This window comes from Lithobates pipiens, unplaced genomic scaffold (genome assembly GCF_037356315.1).
Source record: "Lithobates pipiens isolate NorthernLeopardFrog02 unplaced genomic scaffold, aLitPip1_a1.2 Scaffold_8, whole genome shotgun sequence".
Taxonomy (NCBI): domain Eukaryota; kingdom Metazoa; phylum Chordata; class Amphibia; order Anura; family Ranidae; genus Lithobates; species Lithobates pipiens.
Window position 1 is genome coordinate 17,095,881 of NW_027507903.1, and position 26,901 is coordinate 17,122,781.

Genomic DNA, 26,901 nt, shown 5'->3' on the forward strand with positions numbered 1-26,901 from the left:
CCACCTATCAGTGCTGCATATCGGTGCCCATTGGTGTGGCATATTGGTGCCTCCTTATAAGTGCAGCCCCATCAGCGCACATTAGTGAAGGAGAAAAATTACTTATTTACTGACAAACTATGAAAAACTTTTTTCTTAAAAATTTTCAGTCTTCTGTGATTAAATACCACCAAAAGAAAGCTCTGTGTGAAAAAATTTGTACAAATTTCATTTGGGTACAGTGTTGCATGACTGCGCAATTGTCATTCAAAATTGGCCTGGGCAGGAAGGGGGTGAAAGTGCCAGGTATTGAGGTGGTTGAAACAAGCTGCTAGCAGGCTTCAGCACTTTTGAAGCTGGTTGAAAGCCTGCTGAAGTCTGCTAGCAGCTTGTTTAAAGTGTTACTAAACCAAGGACTCTGCATTCACTATATCTGGTCTCCCACAGCACACACAACACGGAAATTTAATTATTTTAGTAAATATAAACTGCTAAATACCTTTTCTCATCAGCAGTATATAGCAGTCTAGGGAGGTCCATCAGTGTCTGGTTAAAGCTTGTAGGAGGAGTTTTCATAATGCACTGGTTATCCTGTCAGGATGCAGGACCCCTGACCCTCGGTTTGGACAGTGCTGATTGGCCCTGTGCTGATCACACACTCTCCCAAGGAAAAACAAAAACTTTCTAAAAATACACAGCAAACTGTAACTCTGTCTTATCCGGACATGTTATGGGGATCTGTGCATACCAGGGTGGATTTGATATAAATCAAGTCGATTGAAATCATAATTTTTAAAGAAGAACTGTCATCTCTGTCTATCAGTGGCTCCTCCTCTGACCCGCTGTTGACTCTCCGCCAGTCCCATTCACTTTAATGGGATGGCTGGTGATATGTCAGGGACACAACAAGGTGAGGGACGTGACCGCAACAGGTGAGCGGATGCCGCTAACAGGATCTGAAATGACAGGTGCTCCTTAAATGTAAGGACTTGTTCTTGCTGGTAGTTAGAATCTTTAATATTTAGAATAATAAGCTGTCAGGTTAGTAAAACAGCAATATCAGAACCGATTCAATCATACAGTTTGTAGTGTACATAGAATGCAAAACAATCGGATAAAGGAATATTCCTGAACTTTGATTTATATCACAGTTACTGTGAAATTATGTGAATGCAGTGCATGTTCTCTCAGCTTGCAGAGCTTGGATTCATTGAATGAGTTTACCAAAAATGTAAATATTACAGAATATACAGCCTCATGCTACGTAGCTAAGCTGGATTTCATGCTGAATAAACAATATTATTAATGTATCTTAAATAGAAAACTATCTTTTAGCCCTTGTACACACGGTCGGAGATTCCGACGGAATGTGTCCAATCGGACCGTTTTGTCGGATGTTCTGACTGTGTGTGGTCTCCATCGGACTGTTTCCGTCGGAGTATCCGACGGACCAAGTTTTCCAACTTGTTTGTAAAATTTTCTGACAAAATGCTTCAATCGGACATACTCCGATCATGTGTAGAGAATTCCGATCGGACAAAGTGCCACGCATGCTCAGATCAAATTCCTACATCAAAGCTATTGGCTACTAGCCTGAACGTAGTCCCATCGTAACGAAATAACGGCATCACGTTCTGAACGATCGGATTTTCCGACAACTTTGTCTGACCGTGTATATGCAACAGTTTCGGACAAATTCCGACGGATTTGGTTGTCGGAATGTCCGACCGTGTGTACAAGGGCTTAGAGCTTTACTTCAAAAGCATTTTATAAAAAATAATAAAAAAAAAAAAATCAGATTTAAATCAAAATAACCCGTTTTTTTTTTTTTTTGGACATTTTATGTAAATCATTGATTTTTTATTTATTTTTTTTATCCACCATACAGGATCAAACAGCCTTTTTTACACAATGCACGGCATTAACTTCTTAAGTTCCACAGTGAGTATAACGAGCATTCTTTACTGACTATACACACCAATTTTACTGTTGTGGGTTTAGTAAAACTGTAAAAATGGCAATCGCCACTCCTATTCTGTTTATAATATTTCCAAACCTGAGCTGAAGGCTGCTTTAAGGGCTCTTTCTCACGGCCGATCCGTTCAGGTCCGCCTGTCGGTTTTTCAGGCGGACCCGAACGGATGCTCCATAGACCTCTATGGAGCGTCGGATGTCAGCGGTGACATGTCCGCTGACATCTGACCCGCTCCGATCCAAAAAAGTGTGACGGAGGAAAAACCTACTTTTCCATCCGTCTGCGGATCGGATCAGGTGATGATGACTCTGCGGTGCGTCCTCATCCGATCTCCCATAGGGAAGAGCGGCGCTCTGACAGGTCCGTCCCTACGCAGTGTGCAGAGACAGACCTGTCATCTTCCTGCTCAGCGGGGATCGACGGAGCGAACCCCCACTGAGCAAGCAGATATCCACGGGGTGGATCAGCACTGATCTGCCCCGTGTGAAAGAGCCCTAAAGCAGTAGTAAATTTTCACACTAGACATTATGAGAGACTTACCCTAAAATGAATCCCCCCCAGTGGTGTGCTGCACCATCTTCACCGTCTTCCTTCCGTGTTCGCAGACTGCGGACACTTGATTGGCCGAGCCGCGATGACATCACTCCTGCACGTGCGCGTGGGAGTCTCTACTGTGGGGCACAGCTCTGAAGGAATGGCACGGGTCTGCCGTTCTGTCAGAGCGCATGTACCAGTGACGTCACCGGATGCTGTTTGCGATAATATCTCCTAGACGGTGCACATTTAGGAGATATTCATTTTACCTACAGGTAAGCTTTATTAAAGGAAATACCGGGAGGTAAAAATCAAATATGAGTGTTTACTACCAATTTAAAGGCTTAGAGAAACCGTGTGAAACTGGCTTTAAAAACACGTGGCTGAGCCACGTTTTTAATGTGGTGGAACTCAACAGGTCCTTGTTTCTTTTGCTTTTGGAAGAAATTGAACGCTAAAAAATTATAAAAAGGGAACATTTAACAGAAAGTGTTGTACAATTGCATCATGCTGCCGTTTTAGGTGTATATAGCACCTAGCAGAAGCCAGGATGTTTAGCAGGAGGAGGTCAGTGAACTTCCATTCACCAATCTCCTCTGCACATAATGTGGACCCGGAGGTGCTCGGTGCTGAACACTTCCAGGTTCAGAGCTGTACTGTGCTAGTGCCCTAAGCAACTTTTTGTCTCCAGTCTACATCTGATGGGCATAGACAAGGCATCGGGGGACTCAAACCTATAATGTTTCTAAAAAGAGTACCTGTCAGAAAAAGACTCATACTACCCACTGTCACACCCTCTGCGCCCCTTTCCTTGACATACTTACCCTATCCCTTTAGCACTCTCTTACTGCTCATACACGTATTGCCATACCCTCCACTCTCCTCTCCTGCACATATTGTCTATTGTCATACCCTCCACACTCCTCTCCTGCACATGTTGTCTATTTTCATACTTTCCATGCGCCTCTCCTGCACGTAATGTCTATTGTCATACCCTCCACACTCCTCTCCTGCACCTGTTTTCCACTCTCATACCCTCAACGCTCCTCTCCTGCACATACTGCCTCCATCAAACTCTCCACACCTCTCTCCTGCACATATTGTCCATTTTCATACCCTCCACGCTCCTCTCCTGCACATAATGTCTATTGTCATACCCTCCACGCTCCTTTCCTGCACATATTTTCCACTGTCATACCCTCCACGCTCCTCTCCTGCACATATTTTCCACTGTCATACCCTCCACGTTCCTCTCCTGCACATACTGTCCATTTTCATACCCTCCACGCTCCTCTCCTGCACATATTGTCTATTTTCATACCCTCCAACCTCCTCTCCTGCATATATCGTCCATCGTCATACCCTCCACACTCCTCTCCTGCACACCATCATTTCTTTCTGCACTCCTTTTCTTTATATGCCTCTCCTGCACATACTGGCCATCATCACATCTTCCCTACTTCCGCTCACCGATCCCCTGCTGATCGGAGCAAAGCAGGTGGATGACAGGTCTGTGTCTGTTCAGTTTATGCAGAGCAGACACGGGCAGAGCCCGCTCTGCTCAATGGGCAGCTGGGTGTAAATGGACTTGGGTATCTTTTTACACCTGATTGCCCTCCAGTCGAATTCACCTGGATGGAGGAGGATGGATCCTCTTCTGGGTTTTTTTATTTATTTTTTCCTTTTTTAATGGACTGAATCTATACATGGGGGGGAATGGACCGTCTGATGAGTTTCACTTGAAAAACTGATATGACCCTTTGTGTGAAAGCGACCTAATCCATCAGACTGCATGTGAAGACCATGACTCTAAAAGGAAGCATTACGTGCTCTTTTATTTAACCAAGAACAACATTTTGAAACCAGAATTAAATCAGAAATGAAGTGACAGTACATTTTAATTGCATTACATTAAACAAAAACAAACCTCATCTTTGTCTAAAAACTTGGGCATCTGTTGGAATTTCTGAGGCTGAATTCACACACCACGCATGTTGCAATTAGCGCGTTTATGAGCAGTAAATGGAGTTTTAACTTGTTGCAGTGTATTTTTATTTTTTTAACGGCAGGAATCAAAAAACTTTATTTTTTTGTTATTGCTTTATTGTGCATTGCAGGATTTTGTGGTGTAAATAAGCTCTTAAACCCAAAAAATATATTGCAACTTAAGAGTCCTTGGTGTGGTGGATGCATTTGTTTTCTTTCATTTTTATTTATTTTTTTGTTATGCTTAAAGTGGTTGTAAACCCTTACAACCAACTTTGACCTACAGGTAAGCCTAGATTAAGGCTTACCTGTAGGTCCAAGAAATATCTCCTAAACCTATACGGTTTAGGAGATATTTACCCGAAGACAGCCACCGCTGTCTACGGCGCACAGGCGCACTGGGCAGGCCGCTGCGATATGTCGCGAGTGTCGGCTCCCGTGCGAATGCGCCGGAGTGACGTCATCGCGGCTCTGGCGAATCACAGCGCCGGAGCAGCGAGACCCGGAAGTCGCTCCGGGATACATGGCAGTGGCGAAGAGGAAGATGGTGGACTGCTTCGGCGGCTTCGTTCTCAGCTAAGTTATTCATAATGAGCTAGTATGCTATGCATACTAGCTCATTATGCCTTTGCCTTACAGGGTGTATTTTTTTTTTGTTTTTTAAATTTTGCCTTTACTTCCTCTTTAAATTTGCTTTATCTTCACCTGGTAATCCTGAAAAGAAAACACTTCCTGTCCCTGGGTGACTACATCACTTCTCCACTGTATCTATGGAGGAAGCCATGTTTGCTATCCTAAGCTGCTCTCCTGATATGGACTACAAACCATCCCCACTACATGGGGGGGAGGGACAGTGCAATTGGTAGGTTACAGAAGATAGCCAGGAAGGAAGATATTCTTTGGTGCAGCTCAAAGGAAGTGAAAAGAACACAGCGCTTTTGGCAGGTCCAATAAGTATTTCCTAAAAATGTTCTTAGCTTAAAAAATAGGCACCCGGCACATTTAAGGACACTAAACTGCAATATATTTCATATTTCTTCCTGGGTCGAGCTATCCTTTAAGCTTGGGGGAAAAAGTCATAGGACAAGAAGGACCATCAAGAGAGAACTTTGCTGAACTTTCAGTTCATCCATCTAATCTACATATGGAGAACATTCTTAATGCCGGCGCTGCAGGATGTTGGTAAGGGTAATTGGCTGGCGCACCTTTGAGGATTGGGAAGAGGCTGATGTCTGAGAAAGCAGCTGAGATAATCCTGGGCTTGAGAAGTTCCAGGAACCTCTACGGTCCATCTGTGATGCCGACTGTGACAGCTGGTGATAGATGTTTGGCTGCAAGGAGCCACCAGTAGACCTGTATAGAGCACAATAAGGATTCATTTGTTTCTAACACGGAGCATGGCGTTCAAATGGAACGGTTTACATTATAATAAAAAAAATAATAATAATGTGCACCTACTACAATGCTCAAAGCAACGTGAGAGTCTGAGAATATTAATACTAACATACAAAAAAAAAACAATAATACCTGGTTAAAATAATAAGCAGATCTTAACCACGGGTTTTACCCCCTTCAAGATCAGGCTATTTTTTTTGCTATTTGGCACTGTGATAATTTAACTGGCAATTGCTCGGTCATGCAACGCTGTACCCAAATAAAATTGATAAAAAAAAATTCACACAAAATTGTGCTTTCTTTTGGTGGTATTTGATCACCACTGTTTTTTTTGTTTTATTTTATATAACGGAAAAAGACTGAAAAGTGTGGGAAAAAAAACACCGTATTTGCCGGTGTATAAGGCGACCCTGCATATAAGACGACCCCCTAATCTTACAGGACAAAAACGCTTTTAAAACTGTACTTACCGTATAAGACGACCCGGCTTTCGAGGCTTCCGAGGCTTCATATTTCTTCCTTCTTCCTGCATTTGCTGGAGCCAATCACGGCGAGCGATGTATTCTATTAATGAATACAAAGCCTGCTTGGATTGGCAGAGGCTGTAACATCAGCCCGCGCCTCTCTGACTCTCCAAGCCAATCCGAGCAGGCTACAGAGTAGCCTGCTCGGATTGGCAGAGGTCGTTACTCCAATCCGAGCAGGCTTTGTATTCATTTGAATACATCGCTCACCAGGATTGGCTCAGCGGTATATACTGTATCTAGCCGAAGCTACATACAGTATTACCGAACACCAAGCAGCCATCCGAGGGGCTGACCCGGCATGTAAGACGACCCCTGCTTTTTGGCCAATTTTTTTACATGTAAAAGGTCGTCTTATACGCCGGAAAATACGGTATTTTTTACTTTCTGCCATAACACATATCCAAAAAAAATAAAAAAATCTAATTTCTTTTTAAATTTAGGTCAAAATATATTCTGCTACATGTCTTTGGTAAACAAAAAAAGAAAATCCCAGTAAGCGTATATTGATTGGTTTGAGTGAAAGTTATAGTGTCTACAAACTATGGTTTATATACTAGAATGTTTAGCTATTTTTTTAAGCGAATAATGGCGGAGATAGTGTGGTGGTAAATTTGACACTAACTGACACTGGGTGGGTAGTAGACCGACATTGACATCACCAGTGCCACTACTACAGTGCTAATCCTATACACTGGCACTGTACTAATGACATTGACTGGGAAGGGGTTAAAGTGGTTCTAAAGGCTCAAGGTTTTTTACCTTCATGCATGAAGGTAAAAAAAAAAAACTGTGCAGCAGGCCCCTAATACTCACCTGAGCCCCATCTCGATCTAGCGATGTGCATGAGAGCCTTTGCTCTCCAGGGACTCTCCCTCATTGGTTGAGACAGCAGCGGGAGCTATTGTGTCCTGCTGCTGTCAATCACAGCCACTGAGCCGATGAGAGGAGACAGGGGGGGTGGGAGCCGAGCTGCGGCTCTGTGTGTGAATGGGCATGCAGAGCCATGGCTCGGGTGCCCCCATTGCAAGCTGCTTGCTCAGTTCCCCATTGGAAACGTCATCTATAATGAAACGAATCTGGAAGGGCACGCAGTGACGCCACCACGCTACTCGAGAGGAGGACGGGCTCCGTACTTTGCCAGCCGGCTTTTGTTTTTAATGCAAATGATCTCATTTAATATGTAAGTGCAATACCATTTTTTTATTAAACTTATGAGCGGTATCACACTATGGGCAGTTTTTCTTTCTTTTGAGTTTGGTGCTACACCACCCACATACGGTATGATCCTATGAAACATCAGAGTGGGTTTTCCTGTTATGGTGGTCCAGTCCTGTATGATTCAAAGTGTCTTCAGTGTAAGCTAAAGGCCACGGCTGGGTTGTAGCCGAACGCTGCTCATGCTTTGCCATCTGGTAAGCAGATTCATATTCTGGTGGTCGGGCACTTTGTTTCTGTGTGGAGTCACCGAGGTGTTAATGGAGGATTAAAGTGGTTGTAAACCCTTACAAACCACTTTGACATGCAGGTAAGCCTAGATTAAGGCTTACCTGTAGGTCCAAGAAATATCTCCTAAACCTATACGGTTTAGGAGATATTTACTAAAAGACAGTCACAGCTGTCTACGGCGCATGTGCTGTAGACAGCGGCGTGCAGGGGCACGATCGCCGTTAGCAGCATGCCGCTGCTAATGGCGATATGCCGTTAGTGGCGGCTCCCGTGCGCATGCGCAGGAGTGACATCATCGCTGCTCCGGCGCTGTGAGTGGCCAGAGCAGCGATACCCGGAAGAAGATGGACGCTCCAGACTACAGGGGACAGCGGTGACTTCGCTGGCTCCTGTGTCAGGTAAGTGACACATAATGGGCTACTATGCGATGCATAGTAGCCCATTATGCTTTACCTTTACAGGGAGACAAAGAGCAAGTAAACCCATCAGGGTTTATTTCCTCTTTAACTAATGTAAATGTACGATTTATATTTATATTATTTATTTATGGTTTTCATTTTTCTGCTAATAATCAATTGTTGATATTGGCGCAGCTCCATATGTCTTTTACATTATTACAGTAATCAGTGCTAAAAAAAATGCACTGACATTGTACTAATGCCATTGACAGGGAAGGGGTTAATAGGGGCGATCAAGGAGTTAGATGTGTCCCCTCAGTGTGTTTCTAACTGTATGGGGGATGGGCTGCCTGGGATAACGCACAGATCCGTCTTCCTGCATAGCAGAAAGACAGGATGTGTGTCATTGCCTGACAGAACGGAGATCTGCCTTGTTTACTATGGAAGATCCCTGTTCTGTCTCTGTGCTGATTGGCTCCCCTGCTGGCCAATCAGTGCCCACAGATCGCCATGTATGAGCCCGACGTACACCTATGGCTGGTCGACAAGTGGTTTACATCCTTGGGTAATCAAAGTGTTAAGTGTGTACCTAACAAGTGTTAAAGTGGTTGTAAACCCTTTACAACCACTTTTTACTACAGGTAAGCCTATAATAAGGCTTACCTGTAGCTACCCTGGGTATCTCCTAAACCACGGTTTAGGAGATATCCCCTGTATCTGCATGTGCCGACATCATCGGCACATGCGCACTGAAGCAATGGCAGTATGTGCCGTCGCCTCAGTTAGACTGTGCCGTTAATGGCGGCTCCCACGCGGGGGAGTGATCGCGGCTTCGGGCCAATCACAGCGCCGGAGCCCTCAATATCCGAAAGTAACTCTGGGAGCGGTGAACAAGGATCGCTGTGAGGGCTTTGATCTAAGGTAAGTAATACATAATGAGCTAGTATGCTATGCATACTAGCTAGGGGTGCAACGGATCAAAAAACTCACGGATCGGATCGTTCCTCGGATCAGAGTCACGGATCGGATCATTTTTCGGATCAGCAAATAATAATTGAATTTGAAAAAACCTGTGATATCCACCTGTAATATCCACAATCTCCCCCACTGTAATATACCGTATATTCTCGAGTATAGGTCGATCCGAGTATAAGCCGAGGCCCCTAATTTACCACAAAAAAACTGGGAAAACTTATTGACTCGTGTATAAGCCGAGGGTGAGACATCCCTGTGTCCATCCCTGTGTCCTGTCCATCGCTGTGTCCCGTCCATCGCTGTGTCCATCCCTGCCTACCTGTGCCAATCTGCAGCCTCTGTGTGCCATGCCGCACCTCTCCTTCTCGTCTGACAGACGGCGGCCATTCAACTGTTCAAAAGCCGCGCCTCCCTGTCTGTGATAGGCGGAACACTCAATTTCCCAGCAGTCAGTGTTCCGCCTATCACGGACATCCTCTCATCCTCGTCCATAGTATGAGAATGAGCGGATGTCCGTGATAGGCGGAACACTGACTGCTGGGAAATTGAGTGTTCCGCCTATCACAGACAGGGAGGCGCGGCTTTTGAATAGTGGAATGGCCGCCGTCTGTCTACCTGATCTCCGTGACTCGAGTATAAGCCGAGGGGGGCACTTTCAGCCTAAAAAAAGGGGCTGAAAATCTCGGCTTATACTCGAGTATATACGGTACATCTCCCCCACTGTAATATCCACGTCATCTCCCCAATTGGCTGAGCATGGCTGGGTATCACCGAGTATTGCAGGGTATTGCAGAGTATTGCCAGGGCTTAACATTGTGATTGCCCCTGGTGTTAACCCCTTCCCTGCCAGTGTCATTTTTACAGTAACAGTTTTTGCACTGATCACTGTAATAATGTCACTGGTTCCCAAAAAAAGTGTCAAAAGTGTCCTATTTGTCCGCTGCAATGTCCCACTAAAAATCGCTGATCGCCACCATTACTAGTAGAAAAAAAATTGCTAAAAATCCCATAAAAATATCCCATAGTTTGGTTTGCTTGAAAGTTATACAATCAATTTACACTTATTAGGAATTTAATTACCAAAAATATGTAGCAGAATACATATTGGCTTAAATTAATGAAGAAGTTCGATTTTTATTTTTTTACATTTTTTATTAGATATGTAGTATAGCACAAAGTAAAAAAAATATTGTTTTTGTTTTTTTTTCAAAATTGTCGCTCTTTTTTTGTTTATAGCACAAAAAATAAAAACCGCAGAGGTGATCAAATACCACCAAAAGAAAGCTCTATTTGTGGGGAAAATAGTAAGGCAGTGCCGTATCGCAAAAAGTGGCCTGGTCGTTTAGGGGGTAAAAACCTTCCGGGGCTGAAGTCGTTAACCGAGTTTCTTTAATGTGAACTATAATAAGATCTAATTTACTCAAAAGAAAGGGCGTAACACATGTTAAAGCTGGACTCCAGGAATTCAGTCACTTTCTATACTGTTCTGCATTATTAGGAGTTAAGTCCAACGAGGTGCATGCCACCTCGTGGACTTATCGGTTTATCAATATGTAATTTTACTTAGTGCTAGGAACAGAACTGTTGCTATACTTCCGGCACTCTGACCCCAGATCCTGCCGCTGCAGTGTTGTATAGAGCTGCTCCGCCCACCCCCCCCCTCCTTCTGCCCAATCACAGAGCACTTTGTATTAAGTGAACTCATTCACTTCTGTGATTGAACTGACAAATAATTTGCTGCACTGCAATCCAAATGAACCAATATGGTATGTGACAACATAACATATAACAAAAAATCAAATACCTAAAATGTCCCAAATACTGTAGTCCAAAAAAAGATGTGATGAAATGATGATCCTCCAAAAACATTTCTCAGAGACTTGATCCCGCTTACTGGAACAATATGACGAATATTATGAGTCATATCTCACTTGTATTGGTTATTCCTTCACAAAATGTTTCCATTTACCTCCTGCAAGAACGCCACAATGTGCATCAGCTCTCCGACCATTATCACCACGAATGTCCCCGAAAGGAGAAGAAAAATCTCCACATATTAGGAGATCCAACTAAAATGACTTTAATAAAGGCTGTATAAAAAAAATTCCAAGACTGAATAGAGCTCACAATATCGCCTTCCTTCTGTAAAAAATAACCGTCAGGGCTGGGCTCAGCCCTTCCCTCTCTGAGCTGGCCCCTCAGCTGTCGGCTAATTGCCAGCTATTATCTCTCCACAGTGACTCACCTGTTGATGATATCCTGCTCGTCAGTCCTGCCACTTAAGCCGTCCAGCCCAGAGGATCTCTGCCTTCACCTTGGTCAACATCACAGAGACGCTCTCCTGCATTCCTGTTAAAAGACTTGCTTGGCTGACATCCCTTCTGGCTCCAGATCCTGCTTGCTCTTTTACTATGCTCATCTCCGACTCCATGACGTTTGGCTTGTCTTACTATCCGTTCCTGAACTCTGGCTCTGTTTTTACTACGTTTGTTCTATTCACTTTTTATTATTAAACAAGCGTGATTTAACTGTGTACCTCTGTCTTGGTCTGATTTCATGGTTTCTGACAAAAACGTGATTACATCATAGGCTCTACCCTACACGTTTCGTCACAACTGACGTCTTGCTGAAATAACCTATACAAGCGAGATATAACTCTTTATATTATTAGTCATGTCATTCCGGTAAGCGGGATTGAGTCTGTGTGGTGGTCATGGAGCATTCTATGAGAGGTATTTTTGGAGGATCATTTCATCACATCTTTTTTTGGACTATGTGAGACATTTTATTTATTTTATGTATTTGATTTTTTGTTGTATATTATTTTGTCACATACTATAATGTTTCATTTGGATTGCAGCACAGCACATTATTTATTGTCTATTTGTTGCTGTAAAAAATATCCCATGGCGTGCTGGCAGCTCTTATCTCTATTTATTAATGATTGTTTTTCACCACTAGCCTGGTTTAATTTCACATACCGTATATACTCGAGTATAGGCCGACCCGAATATAAGCCGAGGCCCCCAATTTACCCCCAAAAAACTGGAAAACTTATTGACTCGTGTATAAGCCGAGGGTGAGACATGGCTGTCCATCCCTGTGTGTCCGTCCATCCCTGTGTGTGTGTCCGTCCATCCCTGTGTGTGTGTCCGTCCATCCCTGTGTGTGTGTCCGTCCATCCATCCATCCCTGTGTGTGTGTCCATCCATCCATCCCTGTGTGTGTGTCCATCCATCCATCCATCCATCCATCCCTGTGTGTGTGTCCATCCATCCATCCATCCCTGTGTGTGTGTCCATCCATCCATCCATCCCTGTGTGTGTGTGTCCATCCATCCATCCCTGTGTGTGTGTGTCCGTGCAGCCTTGTGTGTGTGTCCAGCCTACCTGTGTCCCGAGCCTGTGTCCCGAGCCTCCGTCCCGAGCCTCCGTCCCGAGCCTCCGTCCCGAGCCTCCGTCCCGAGCCTCCGTCCCGAGCCGCCGTCCCGAGCCGCCGTCCCGAGCCGCCGTCCCGAGCCGCCGTCCCGAGCCGTCGTCCCGAGCCTCCTCCGTCCTTCCAAGATCGCCGCTCTTCTCGGCGGCCATTCTAAAATTCAAAAGCCGCGCCTCCGCCTTCGCCTGTGATAGGCGGAACACTGAATTTCCCAGAAGCCTGTGTTCCGCCTATCACGGACATCGTCTCATCCTCGTCCGTAGTACGAGGATGAGCGGATGTCCGTGATAGGCGGAACACTGACTGCTGGGAAATTCAGTGTTCCGCCTATCACAGGCGAAGGCGGAGGCGGAGGCGCGGCTTTTGAATTTTAGAATGTCCGCTGTCTGTCTGCTCGATACGCTGATCGAGCAGTCAGACAGCGGTGACTCGAGTATAAGCCGAGGGGGCACTTTCAGCCTCAAAAAAGAGGCTGAAAATCTCGGCTTATACTCGAGTATATACGGTACATATTATGTCAATAAACAGCAGAGGGGAGAGATGCTGTGTGTGAAAATGCACCGTCTCTTCTGTCAGAGCCCCGGGAGTATAGTGGTAGCTGTACTCCCGGAGCTCTGTAAAAACTGGTCAATGTAAACTGGACTTAACTCAAGGTATGCCACCACATTTTATAAAGTGGCTGAAGTCCTGCAGTTCAGTTTTAAGATAGCTACATCTATTAAACCATGGGTCTTCAAACTACGGCCCTCCAGTTGTTCAGGAACTACAATTCCCATCATGCCTAGTCATGTCTGTGAATGTCAGAGCTGCACAATGCCTCATGGGATGTGTAGTTTTGCAACAGCTGGAGGGCCGTAGTTTGAGGATCCCTGGCTTAAACCAACATCCACTTATTTACCTTAATTGATAATTGTTTACCTTAATGAGCCTGTAGTATTCATTTTGTGGGGATTGTGACCTGTAAAATGACAGATTGCTTACTACACATAAACAAGTAAACTTTAGAAAATATGCTTTGCTGTGGGGACAAGTGCAAAATCATGCATGTTCACACAATGCACAAAAAAAAAAGGTGCATCCCTTTTGCAAGCACAAATGGTGCCATTGATTCGTAATATATGTATAAACCTTGTGAACTGCCAAAACTAAAAACTCAAAAAAACTACTTTTTTTGAATAAAACCTCAAAAACGCAAAAAATAAAAATAACAAAATACTAGAAAATAGCTGCCAGCACTCACCACTTCCTCAAAATGTGACAATGTGAACATATATACCCAATGTGCAGCGCTAATGTGTAGCGCCGCACAGTGCCTATATATGTTCACATTGATTCTTAACCACTTTAAGACCGGGCCTCTTTTTTAGATGTGGTGTTTACAAGTTAAAAACAGGTTTTTTTTTTTTTTTTTGCTAGAAAATTACTTAGAACCCCCAAACATTCTACATTTTTTTTCTAACACCCTAGAGAATAAAATGGCGGTCGTTGCAATACTTTCTGTCACACCGTATTTGCACAGCGGTCTTACAAGCACACTTTTTTTTTTTTAAATACACTTTTTTGTATTAAAAAATAAGACAGTAAAGTTAGCCTGATTTAAAAAAAAATTATATTGTGAAAGATAATGTTATGCTGAGTAAATTGATACCCAACATGTCATGCTTCAAAATTGCGCCCACTCGTGGAATGGTGACAAACTTTTACCCTTAAAAATCTCCATAGGCGACATTTAAAAAATTCGACAGGTTGCATGTTTTGAGTTACAGAGGAGGTCTAGGGCGAGAATTATTGCTCTCGCTCTACCGATCGCGTTGATACCTCTCATGTGTGATTTTAACACAGTTTTCATATGCGGGCTCTACTCACGTATGCGTTCACTTCTGCATGCAAGCTCGACGGGATGGGGCGCGTTTAAAAAATATATTTTTTCCTTATTTATTTTACCTTTTACTTTTTATTTTTACACTGTTTTAAAAAAAAAAAAACTAAAAAAAAACTGTCACTTTTATTCCTATTACAAGGAATGTAAACATCCCTTGTAATAGAAGAAAAGCAGGGCAGGACCTCTAAATATGAGATCTGGGGGGTCAAAAAGACCTCAGATCTCATATTTACACTAAAATGCAATAAAAAAAATAAATTGTAATTTAAAAAAAAAAAAAATGGCCCTTTAAGAGCTATGGGCAGAAGTGACGTTATGACGTTGCTTTTGCCCTGCAGTGTCTTGGAGATGGGTGGGGGCCATCTTCCTCTCACTTGTCTCCATGTCAGCCCAGAAGACAGGCGCGATCGGCTCCGACGCTACCGGCGGCTCCAGTAAGCGGGAGAGGGCACCGGATCGCGGCAGGAGCGGGGGGTAAAAGTGATCTTCTGCGAATTCGCTGCAGAGACCACTTACATCTTGTAACGGACCGTTGGCCGAAAAAACGGGGATACTGGGGTTATGGCAGCCTGTTCTCCCACCGGGCCACGCCCCCAACATATTACACTCCGCCTCCTGGAGCATAGTCATGGGGAATGTCCTCTGGCATGGAGTGGGCACAAGATGGCAGAGGGTACAGCCTCAGCAGGAGGGTCACTGTTCTAGCAAGGAGAGGAGTGGGGCAGAGACTTGTGTTCTTGGCGCCAATCCCAATCCCCTCCTACAGTTGTGCACTTTTGTGTGATTTTAGCGAGTAGTGAAGCTCACTGAAATGAATGGGCTGCCCTAAACACAACAAGCACATGCACTGCTACACCTGCATAGATGTGAGCGGAGCCTAAGATCTCATAGGGAAGGTAAAACTATGCCTGAAACAATGTATACTGTACATTGCTTATGTAATCAATAGTCTGCACCAGGGGCCGCAATTCACACATTTAATTGTTGATCTACATTAGGGTTTCCACGGCTTCACACCAAACCTGAACACTTTAGCGGCACAGGGCAATTTTTTTTTTCCCCGTAGTGAACATTATAGGATTATAAAATACCTGGGACACCTTTGAGTGCCCCAAGGAGAGTAGTAATGTGGCGCTCATATTGTGTCACAGTGAACAGTGGGTGTAGCCAAATTGCTCTGGCTGACATCACCTCACCCTTCAGTGATGTGGAACCTGCCGGTCAGAATAATGTGTCTGGGTTTCAGGCGGACTGAAACCTGGACACATGATTCAAAACCTAGACTGTCTGGGTGATTCTTGGACAGGTGGCAACCCTAATCTATATTACCCAGGGTGAATCCTGGACAGGTGGCAACCCTAATCTAAATTACCCAGGGTGAATTCTGGACAGGTGGCAACCATAATCTAAATTACCCAGGGTGAATCCTGGACAGGTGGCAGCCATAATCTACATTACCCAGGGTGAATCCTGGACAGGTGGCAACCATAATCTACATTACCCAGGGTGAATCCTGGACAGGTGGCAACCCTAATCTAAATTACCCAGGGTGAATCCTGGACAGGTGGCAGCCCTAATCTAAATTACCCAGGGTGAATCCTGGACAGGTGGCAGCCATAATCTACATTACCCAGGGTGAATTCTGGACAGGTGGCAACCCTAATCTACATTACCCAGGGTGAATCCTGGACAGGTGGCAACCCTAATCTAAATTACCCAGGGTGAATCCTGGACAGGTGGCAGCCATAATCTAAATTACCCAGGGTGAATCCTGGACAGGTGGCAGCCATAATCTACATTACTCAGGGTGAATTCTGGACAGGTGGCAACCCTAATCTACATTACCCAGGGTGAATCCTGGACAGGTGGCAACCCTAATCTACATTACCCAGGGTGAATCCTGGACAGGTGGCAACCCTAATCTACGTTACCCAGGGTGAATCCTGGACAGGTGGCAGCCATAATCTACATTACCCAGGGTGAATCCTGGACAGATGGCAACCCTAATCTACATTACCCAGGGTGAATCCTGGACAGGTGGCAACCCTAATCTACATTACCCAGGGTGAATCCTGGACAGGTGGCAGCCGTAATCTACGTTACCCAGGGTGAATCCTGGACAGTTGGCAACCCTAACCTAAATTGCCCAGGGTGAATCCTGGACAGGTGGCAACCCTAATCTACATTACCCAGGGTGAATCCTGGACAGATGGCAACCCTAATCTACATTACCCAGGGTGAATCCTGGACAGGTGGCAGCCCTAATCTACATTACCCAGGGTGAATCCTGGACAGGTGGCAACCCTAATCTACATTAGCCAGGATCTAAAAAGGTAAAAAAACTTGTTCTGCCCAAAAATGGTGGCCCGCTACCCCTACTGATAATTAAAGTGGCTGTAGCTATCTATATACTGTATATCCGCTCCTCTGAGGTCCTCCTGCTTTGTAGCTCCTTTGTTACCTCCTCTCATGCTCGCCTTCAAGACTTCTCCAGAGCCTTTCCCATCCTCTGGAACTCCCTGCCCCTGTCTGTCCGCTCAGCCCCTACCCTGTCCACCTTTAAGAGTTCCCTGAAAACTCATTTATTCAGGGAAGTCTATCCCACACTCACTTAACTGTCCCCGAGCCACCCCCCATCAAATCATTCTCTGCAGCTATTTCCTTTTGTACCCCCACCCCCTCCCTTTAGAATGTAAGCTCTACGAGCCGGGCCCTCCTGTACCTTTTGTATTGTACTGTAATTGTGTTGTCCCCCCTATACATTGTAAAGCGCTGCGTAAACTGTTGGCGCTATATAAAATCGATAATAATAATAATATCACGTACAGTAATTGAAGTTACCAGGTAAATTAACATAACCAATATAAACAGAACAGAATTGAAGTTCCTTTTATCAGCTTTCAATATAAATCTCTCAAAAAATGTCAAAATGTAATAAAGAAGTGTAAAAATCATTTGATTTGTCTATTCTCCACCATCAAATTACAACATAGAAACTGTATGAACTCACCTTGGCATCTCTCACGGGGTGAGCTTATCAGTGACAGTCTGGTTGGTGCAGCAATAGTAAACTAGGAAAATATAATATTATAAATCAATAGAAGTACACTGTGTACATAAAAGTGGTACTAAACCAAAAATGTACTATATTGCAGTTTACCAATTAAATGTGGGGGGTGCATTCGTTTTCATATTTTAGGCATTTTTCGCCCTCTGTTTTCCCCTGGTGATCTGACCAGTAACACACCTCCTGCATTAGGCTGGATTCACACCTATGCAGTTTTAGTGCTTTTTGCATTTTGCAGATTTGCACTACAGTCCATTTAACATGGTTTCCTATGGAACACGTTTTGTAGTGCAAATCTGCAAAATGCAAAAAGCACTAAAATTGCCATAGGTGTGAATCCAGCCTTAGAGCGCTCCCACTCTGGAGGAAGGAGCACAGGGGGCGAATTTGGACAGCAGAATTGTCAGTCTGGGGTAAGGAGAGTGTTATGCCACGTACACACGATCAGATTGTCCGGCGTACTTAGTCCGCCGAAACGCATTTCAGCGGACAATTCGATCGTGTGTGGGCTTCAGCGGACTTTTCCAGCGTGAAGTCCGGCGGACTAAGAAAGTATTTTTGAACTCCAATCTTCCCGTCAGACTTGGGTTTCAGTGGACAATACGTTCGTCAGTATGCTAGTCCGGCGGACTATGAATGACGCATGCTCTGAAGCAAGTACGAAAAAGGAAGCTATTGGCTACTGGCTATTGAACTTCCTTTTTCTAGTCCCGTCGTACGTGCTGTACGTCATCGCGCTAGCAAACGCCGGACTTTCTGTGTGTGACCAAGTCCGTTCGGTAGAAAGTCTGCCGGACTATCCGCGGGATTGTATGTCGGACTAAGTACGCCAGACAATTTGATCGCGTGTACGCGGCATTAGATGTACTAGAAGATTTAGACGCCCGCTTGCTGACCAGGACTTTTCTGGCCCTTTTTATTTACTAGTTTAAATCTGTATTTTTTTGTTCGAAAAATTACTTATTTTTTAGCAGAGACCCACAACACAATTTTTGGGGGAAAAATACACTTTAGTCAATTTAAAACCACAAAACCCAATATATACCCCAATTTTTTTGTAAAACATGAAAGATGATATTACGCCAAATAAATAGATACCAGTCATGCTTTAAAATTGCGCACACTCGTGGAATGGCGACAAACTACGGTAAAATCTCCATAGGCGATGCTTCCAATTTTTTTACAGGTTACCAGGTTTAGAGTTACAGAGGAGGTCTAGAGCTACAATTATTATTTTTATCCTCCCTCTAATGTTCGCGGCGATACCTCACATGTGTGCTATGAACGCCGTTTACATATGCGTTTGCGACTGATGTATGTGTTCGCTTCTGGGAACAAAGATCAAGGATCCCTCTAGGTACTGCCCCTTAGAGGGCTGGTGCAAGGATTTTTGACACCCTAGGCCAGTGACGGTGAACCTTGGCACCCCAAGATGTTTTGGAACTACATTTCCCATCATTCTCAACTACATTGCAGAGTGCATGATCATCATGGGAAATGTAGTTCCAAAACATCTGGGGTGCCAAGTTTTGCCATCACTGGCCTAGGCTAAACCTCATTCTGACGCCCCCCCCCCCCTTGGCTCCACCCCATTTGCCCTGCCCATGTATACCCCACTTTCATCAAAGATAACCTGGTCTTTTAACGCCTCTGTGACCAGCCGGCCACACCGCCGTTTTTTGGGCGTGTCAGTAAAAAGTGTAAGCTTGAGCAATGCTGGCAAACGGAGGGAGGGGGGTTGTCGCCCCCCCCCCCCCCGCGCTGCTTCTGAAAGCGTTCCAGCAGCTCATGAGCCACTTGGATTGCTTTCATTAGAAAGTCAGCCGCCGGCTGAAAAAAAAAAACATACCGGGTTTATGGCTGATAGCTTCAACCATAACTCCAGTAAACCACTTAAAAGCTGCAACGTATACATAAATATTGCGGTCTTGAAGAGGATACACTAACAAACTGCCAAACTCCAACTTACACTTTATAATCAGCAGTGGTGGCCCATCCATAGGGGGTACAGGGGCGCTGCCCCCCCATTAATGCATCCGGCCCCCTAATCTACATGCTCGGCGCCGGGCGCATGGATTCCAATGGGGGATTTTTTTTTTTTTTAAGCACATGAGCAAAGCCTGGAGCTCTAATAGGTTTCAAAAAAGAGTGGGCTCGGGGCACAGTGCACTGCGCCCCAAGCCCACCCAGTTATGTGACAATAACGAGTGAATATTCTGCCTCCCAGCCAATCGGGAAGCAGGTCCTGATTTCCTGATTGGCCAAAAGAAGAAACTACCCTACTGGCCAAGGGCGGAGATGCACCGCAAGGACACCGCCATAATGCTGAGGAAACACACAACGAGGACACCACCATGATGCCGAGGAGGAGACGCACGGCGAGGAAACCACAGTGAGACAGAGGAGGAGATGTGCGGCGAGTAGGGAAGCACTGCCTGGGGTAAGTGTTGCATATGACTAATTGACTGAATTGGGGGATGTGCGGGTGACCCTACTGGGAGGGGAAGGGTGGCTTTTCACTGTTTGCCACCCCCCCCCCCCCCCCAAAAAAAATAATAATATCACTGGCCGCCACTATTAGTTACAGCAAACTGTCCTGTCCCTTTTGGGATAAAGGTTTTACAAGAATGAAAGTTTATTATTATGAAAACCGCTGCCAGTGGTAAATGGCTCTCCTTAATGGCTTTTTCTGGCCAACAGACTTACTGCCCAGATCACCAGGTGAAAATAAGGGAACGAAAGCCTAGAAAAGAAAACAAATGCAGCCACCACATCTAAGGATTGGTAAGCTGCAAGAAGATAACAAATATTTGCTATTGGGTATAATACCGCTTTAAGGCCTCGTTCACGTCTAGCGATCATGTTTTTCTAGCTTTTTTTTTTTGTATTTGCAGCGACACCGCTCCAAAAATGCGCCAAACTACCTCCTGTACCTTTTTTTTTTTGGAGCAGACTTTTTTCAAACAGCATGATTTTGGGCCTGACAAAACACCCACGTTCTTGGCGCCTTTGCGGAGCCATTAGGATGAATAGCACCCAAGCGTATATTGCGCGTTTTGCTGCGATTTTAGCGCAATTTCCGATGCACTGAAGTGTGAACAGGGCCTACAGCAAATATTAGCCTGACTTACATTTGTTTTCTTCTGAGGTGTGCTTGAAGCAAAATCCACTGATTCAGCACTATGAAAAAATAAATATAGAATATGATAAGTATATATGATACTAGTAGTAAAATTCATCCATTTACCTTTCAGAAATGTAAACGCTCAACATGGAAAGTCACCTGTATCTCACCTTTCAGTGTAGAATCGGAGGAAAATAGAGAAAGAGAGGGGAAAACATACAGGGAATTCAATAAATATGTACCAACACCTTTTTGCTGGCGGTATGGTCCCTTTTAAAACAGCCTGGGTCTAGTTCAAGGAAGCCTTGCAACAGTTTTGCAACGTTTTCTGACACGAGCACCATATTGAAGCAAGTTTTTGTCATTACCATTTTTAGAACCTGTTGCTATGGTTGTGATTTATTCTGAAAGAATTAGGCGTCTTATACACTCTGCACTCTTAAGAATGATCTGCGTTCAGATCGCTCTTCAGGAAGCATTTATAAAAGGAGGCAGCAGAGGGCGCCAACTAAGTGCAATATATAGGAAGAGACTTTAATATATAAATGAAACAGCAGAGGGCGCCAACTAAGTGCAGTATATAGGAAAAGTCTTTCCATGAGTTATCGCGCCTACTCATGGTCTGTGTAAACCCCTTAAGCTGCACACTAGCATGCTGCTGAATTGCACGCAGATGCAGGGTGGTTGTAGGACATCCCTTTTCAATTGGTTTACTTTTTGCTGTCATGCAATATGAAGCATCATGGCAGTGGCATACACACATCCCCTTCACTGCCTTTGCAATATAAGGTGATGATATATTGTTATCCCCCCCCCCCCCCCCCCAATAAAAAATAGGTTATATTTACCTGCTAAAAGTAAATGAATTACTAGTGGGATTATAGCGGTGCCAAAAGGCAAAATCCATCAAGAGTGTAACATTTACAAACTTTGATTGATACATAATAAAAACTTGATAATAATAAAATACACATGTCCATAGTATGGTCAACTTAAATACATTAGGCAAAAGCTGGTACTGTAGCGTCTCCTCCTGACATGTTTCGGCAGTGGTGGCTTCCTCAGGGGACTTTGAAAGACACTAATAGTTAATGGACCAAGCAATCACCAGAAAGCTCCCACCTGGCCGCCAGCTTTAAAAAATGGAGAGAGGGTGCCGCATGACCTTCGAAGGCATATAAAGACCAAGGCAGAAATGCACAGTACATGGGGGGGTCAGGAGGGTGCAATCCTGGGATCAGGAGGGCACAGTACAGGTTTTGGGATGCTGCGCAGGACACAGCCATCCAGAGACATCTTAGTAAAAAGTGTTACTGTCCCAGAAAATCCGGAACAGTATGATGCAAGGTAAGATAATCATGGAACCCCCATGCACCTGGGGCCCCGCATCTGCACCCATTTGTTTACTTCAATCTCTGGCCGGGAAATCTCAGTGCAGGTGTTCTATCAGAAAGCCGCTACCCATCAGAAAGTGCAACTAAAGTCATGGCCATCTTGGTACACCCGCATCTTTTTACATCCACCGAAGTCTTGCATTTCACACTTATTTTTAGAAGTAAACCGAGCTTATATACTTAAAGAGGAGGGCCAGTTAAAAAAAATAATAATAATTTAAAGTCAGCAGCTGCAAACACTGTAGCTGCTGACTTTTAATAAGCACACTTACCTGTCCAGGGTGCCCTTGATGTCGGCCGCCCGAGGCTGACCCGTCCCTCGGGTCCCGGTGCCGCCATTTTGGCTAAGGGAAACAGGCAGTGGAGCCCTGCGGCTTCACTGCCCGTTTCCTACTGCGCATGCGTGAGTCACGCAGCGCTTTGTGAATGGGACGCGCTGTGTTCTGGGACACACAGCTCCCAGAACACAGCGCGACCCATTACCCAGAAGAAGAGGAGAGAAGAAAGAAGATCTCCGCGGAGGAGGAAGAGGCAGATTAGGATGATGTGCCTAGCAACAGGCATTTCTGGTAAGTTAAAAAAAAATTTTTCTTTTTTTTTCATTTTGAGGCCGGGTTCACACTGCTGCGGGGGGAGATCCGGATGTGATTCGCACCGCAAATCACATCCGATCTCCGTAGCGATGCGAGTTCAGCCATACAGATAGTATGGCTGAATTCGCATCGCTCCCGCAGCAAACTCGCACGGGACCCTTTTTTTGGTCCGCAACAGAAACACCATGCGATCCGATTCCTGTGCGAGTCGGCAGATCGCACTGCGATATGCGGACGGCTCTGGGGGTGTCATTAACATATCATTGACACTCCCAGCCGTTCGCATAGGGCAGTGTGAACTGCCGGCGGGAGTAATGCGATGCGGGAAAACGCAGCGGATTCGCGGCGTTCCCGCATCGCAGCGGTGTGAACCCGGCCTTAATGTGTTTTTTTTTTCAGGGTGGCCCTCCACTTTAAATAAAGTATTTAGAAATCCGTCAAGCTGTTTTGATGTTGAATTTTAAAATTAGTTCTGTCAGATTAGCAAACCTGTGAGATCAGCAGACTTGCCGCTGTTTTTAAAATTCAACATCAAAACAGTGTCACGGATTTCAAAACACTGTATAAATACACTAAATAAGCTCAGTTTACTGGTAAAAAGAAATGTGAAATGCAAGACTCCGGTGGGTGTAAAAATATGTCTGGTTGGCGACTTCAGACTGTAGGCTTACTTTGGGGGTGAGTGTGGGGTGTACCACGATGGCCGCAATAGAACGTCACTAAGGTTACATTTTCTGATGGGTAGTGGCTTTCTGATAGAACACCAGAAGCTGAATGGGGCTGGGGATGAATCATCTGTTGTTAAGACACCAAGGGTGGCACAGGGAACAGCACCCTAGCTAGCAAGGGCCTGAACATGCACCAAAGAAGGAATTTCTGTGGTATGGATGCTCCAGCCTCAATGACACCCCCCCCCCCCCCATGCAAGAGATTCATATACCTGTTCCCGACATGTACATGAATCTGTCACCCCTACTAACATTTGTTGTGCAAAGGAGTGATGGAATTGTAGAGTGTCTAAGACACTCTTTTTATTAAATTCCACTGGCAGTATTTAGGAACCGGTCATTCTACTATAGGAGCCAGAAGACAAATATGAGAAGGCCAGGGAACATGTGCTTCCAATGTCATCAGCCAAAACATGTTTTTAACAGCCAACTGTTATTCCTAATCTGCAGAGAAGTTGTTTGAAAACCACAAGTGGGTTTTGACCACCTCTAGAGCCTGTGCGCCGATGGACTTTTTGTTTGGGAATGCCATTCCAGCATACCACTGATACCTCACTCCTACACTCCTGACAGAATGAGGTCCCACGAGCACCTGTGCAGACCTCGTGTGTGCTCTCAGCTAGCTCTTTTACTCTCCAGCACAATGCCGCTAGGCCGTGGGTCTCTAATGTGGGTACGGTTCTGAACTTGGGATACTGACTGCTGGTAAGGGAAGCAACGCACTGACCCCCTCGTTACTGAAGGACACCTCACCCAAGCCAGATACCACATTTATTAAAGTGGTTGTAAACTCTGTTACACCACATAGTCACGGTACCTACAGGTAAGCCTTGTTATATCTCCTAAACTTGCACAGTTTAGGAGATATTCAGTATATATGCGTTGCTGCCGACATCATTGGCGCACTTAGAAAAAGGCCCGCTGGTGCCATTTCTTCAGTAGCCGTGCCTGTGACGTCATTGCGTCTCAGGCCAAGCAAAGCGGCGGAGCCACGAAACCAGAAGTAACTCCGGTGGAAGATGTCGGCCGTGTACTCGGAGTGCCGATTCAGGGCATCGTTTTGAGGTAAGTATTTCATAATGAGCTAGTATGCAATGCATACTAGTTCATTATGCCTTTTTCTTGCAGGGTTTGTTTTTTGTTTTTTCCAAGGTTTACAACCTCTTTTAACTGGCTGCCATGTACGTTTGCACTAGTTTACAGTTACCCAAAGCAACCGCTTTCCTTCGCCGACTTGTCTTGCCAAGTTAACCTTTTGTAGTAGCTTCTTGCTTCATACCGCATAGTGCTTTAAAGGCCCTGTTCTTTTGATACGTCAAAATCTACCATACACCCCTTAGTGAAAGGCAACCTAAAATAATAACCCCTTCCCCACCTGGGCAGAATAAATGACTAATTTTCAACAAATCCCAACTTGTAGGCAACCTGGCTACATGCTGAGCTGTCAGTTCCCATGCAGCCAGTGTCCCATCATGTAAGGTCCCCCATCCGATAGTGTCCGCTGTGTACTGCGCATGCGCAGTACACAGCAACACAGATTCCAAAAATTGCCGAGGATAAACGGCGCCTGCGCCGTGAGTCCAGGTTCTATCCCCACCATCCAAGTGGACATAGAGTAGGAATATAAAAGAGCCGAGTACAGCGAGGCCGAGCCCGAAGCGTGGCGAGCGAAGCTCGCCCGCGAGGGGCCCTCTAATATTCACAACCCTACGTCCGCTTGGATGGTGGGGCTACCACCTCCACTCACGGCGCAGGCGCCGTTCAGCTTCGGAGATTTTCCGAAGCTTCGTCTGCTCCGTACTGCGGGCGGACACTATATGATGGCAGGACACTATCTGCCAGAACACCGTTCAAGTGGGCCAGGGATTTGAAATCCCCACTCTTCTCCCTCTTCCATGTGTTTTTGTCTTCAATTACCGAGCCCATATATGCATTATGATTTTCATGGATACATTTATATATACAGCCATGCCTTGCTTACCATAGAAATCATGTTTCACATATGTTTCACTATTATGGCTTTCTGAACATTAAGATTTATACCTGCCTAGGCCAGTTTAAAACTTTCCCCCTGTTGATATTTTGATATCTTTGCAAGCAGTATTCTTGTTCTTGTTATGTTTCTACAGCTTAAATATGTTGTTTCATATCACTTATACATATACCTGCTTTTTTTGTTTATCAGCCACGCCACTCAGAATCTAAGGACCTCTCTGCTGCATATCAGCCCTGCTGGGCTTGTTCCGTCGTTCTGGCCTCGCTGGCCGTCCTTTTGTTGATCTCCAGTGATGGTGAGTGGTTTTGGCGCATAGGTTACCCCTGGCTGGATCTGGTTGTTTTTAAATTTGCATACCCTATGTGGCTAATATGCGATTTTCTATCGTCAACATGTCTGTTTTTGGGCTTGGTTCCATAATAGACAAAGGCCATACTGTTCATGTCTTGATATGCTGCATTTGTTTAAACTTTATCCATTTGCATTTTTAGTACGAATGCTTTCATCCATTGACAGACCCCTGAAGGAGGAAGCAAATTCTGAAACACGTTGGATGTGGAGCCTGCACTCCATCCAGGCATGTACTGGCCATTGGGACTACCGGGAGTTTCCCGGTGGGCCGATGGCTCAGTGGGCCACTCTGATGTAAGGGGGCTGGTGATGGGACACCCTGATGTAAGGGGGCTGGTGATGGGACACCCTGATGTAAGGGGGCTGGTGATGGGACACTCTGATGTAAGGGGGCTGCTCATGGGACACTCTGACGTAAGGGGGCTGCTCATGGGACACTCTGACGTAAGGGGGCTGGTAATGGGACACTCTGTTGTAAGGGGTGCTGATGGGACACTATGTTGTAAGGGGACTGGTGATGGGACACTATGTTGTAAGGGGGTGCTGATGGGACACTCAAAATGTAAGTGGGCCAGTCTGAGTGAAGTCCAGGGCCAAATTTCTGTCCCAGTCCAGCCCTGACTCCATCTCTACCATGTGGTGTCCTAGGACCGCTTACAGCATTTAGCCACTGTGTCATGTTCGTGTGTAATTGTATTAGCCACGCTTTTCTTATCAATTATCTATTGTTCGTCATTTATTTTTGAATTGTATATACTATAATAAATTTATATTTTTATACATATCACGCATACTGTTTGTTGGTGATATATCACCACCAGAGCCTTTAAAATCCCACAAGGGGGAACCTTGCTCTCTGTATATTGTACACAGGGTTGTTGGTCCACTCCTAGTCCTCTCTATCTCAACTCTTTTCTGTCTTCCATGTGCAGTGCCTCCCGGATGGACCAGAGTGATTCTGATTGGTCAGCTCCTGCACAGTGAATCGCTCTGCTGCATCCCAGAAGCACTGCTTAGAGTACAAGGGATTTCAAATCTATGGACCGGTAGACCTGCTGCATGGGTAATGACAGCTCAGCTTTCCTGGAGGTAAGTACAACAGGACAAGGGGAGTGG

At 45.1% G+C, this 26,901-nt stretch overlaps 1 protein-coding gene across 2 annotated transcripts in view; it reads right to left on the reverse strand.

Moving 5' to 3' along the window:
• Window positions 1–4,292: 4,292 nt before the first annotated feature.
• LOC143964516 (putative E3 SUMO-protein ligase RNF212) overlaps window positions 4,293–26,901 on the reverse strand; it is a 75,832-nt gene continuing 53,223 nt past the window's right edge. For both annotated transcript variants that reach the window (XM_077474291.1, XM_077474290.1), the window contains 4 exons: window positions 20,731–20,779; window positions 17,543–17,603; window positions 13,569–13,608; window positions 4,293–5,827 (listed from right to left, as the gene is read on the reverse strand). In XM_077474291.1, coding sequence (XP_077330417.1) covers window positions 5,632–5,827; window positions 13,569–13,608; window positions 17,543–17,603; window positions 20,731–20,779 — 346 coding nt within the window. In that variant the 3' untranslated portion in view covers window positions 4,293–5,631. The remainder of the gene's footprint in view (window positions 5,828–13,568; window positions 13,609–17,542; window positions 17,604–20,730; window positions 20,780–26,901) is intronic.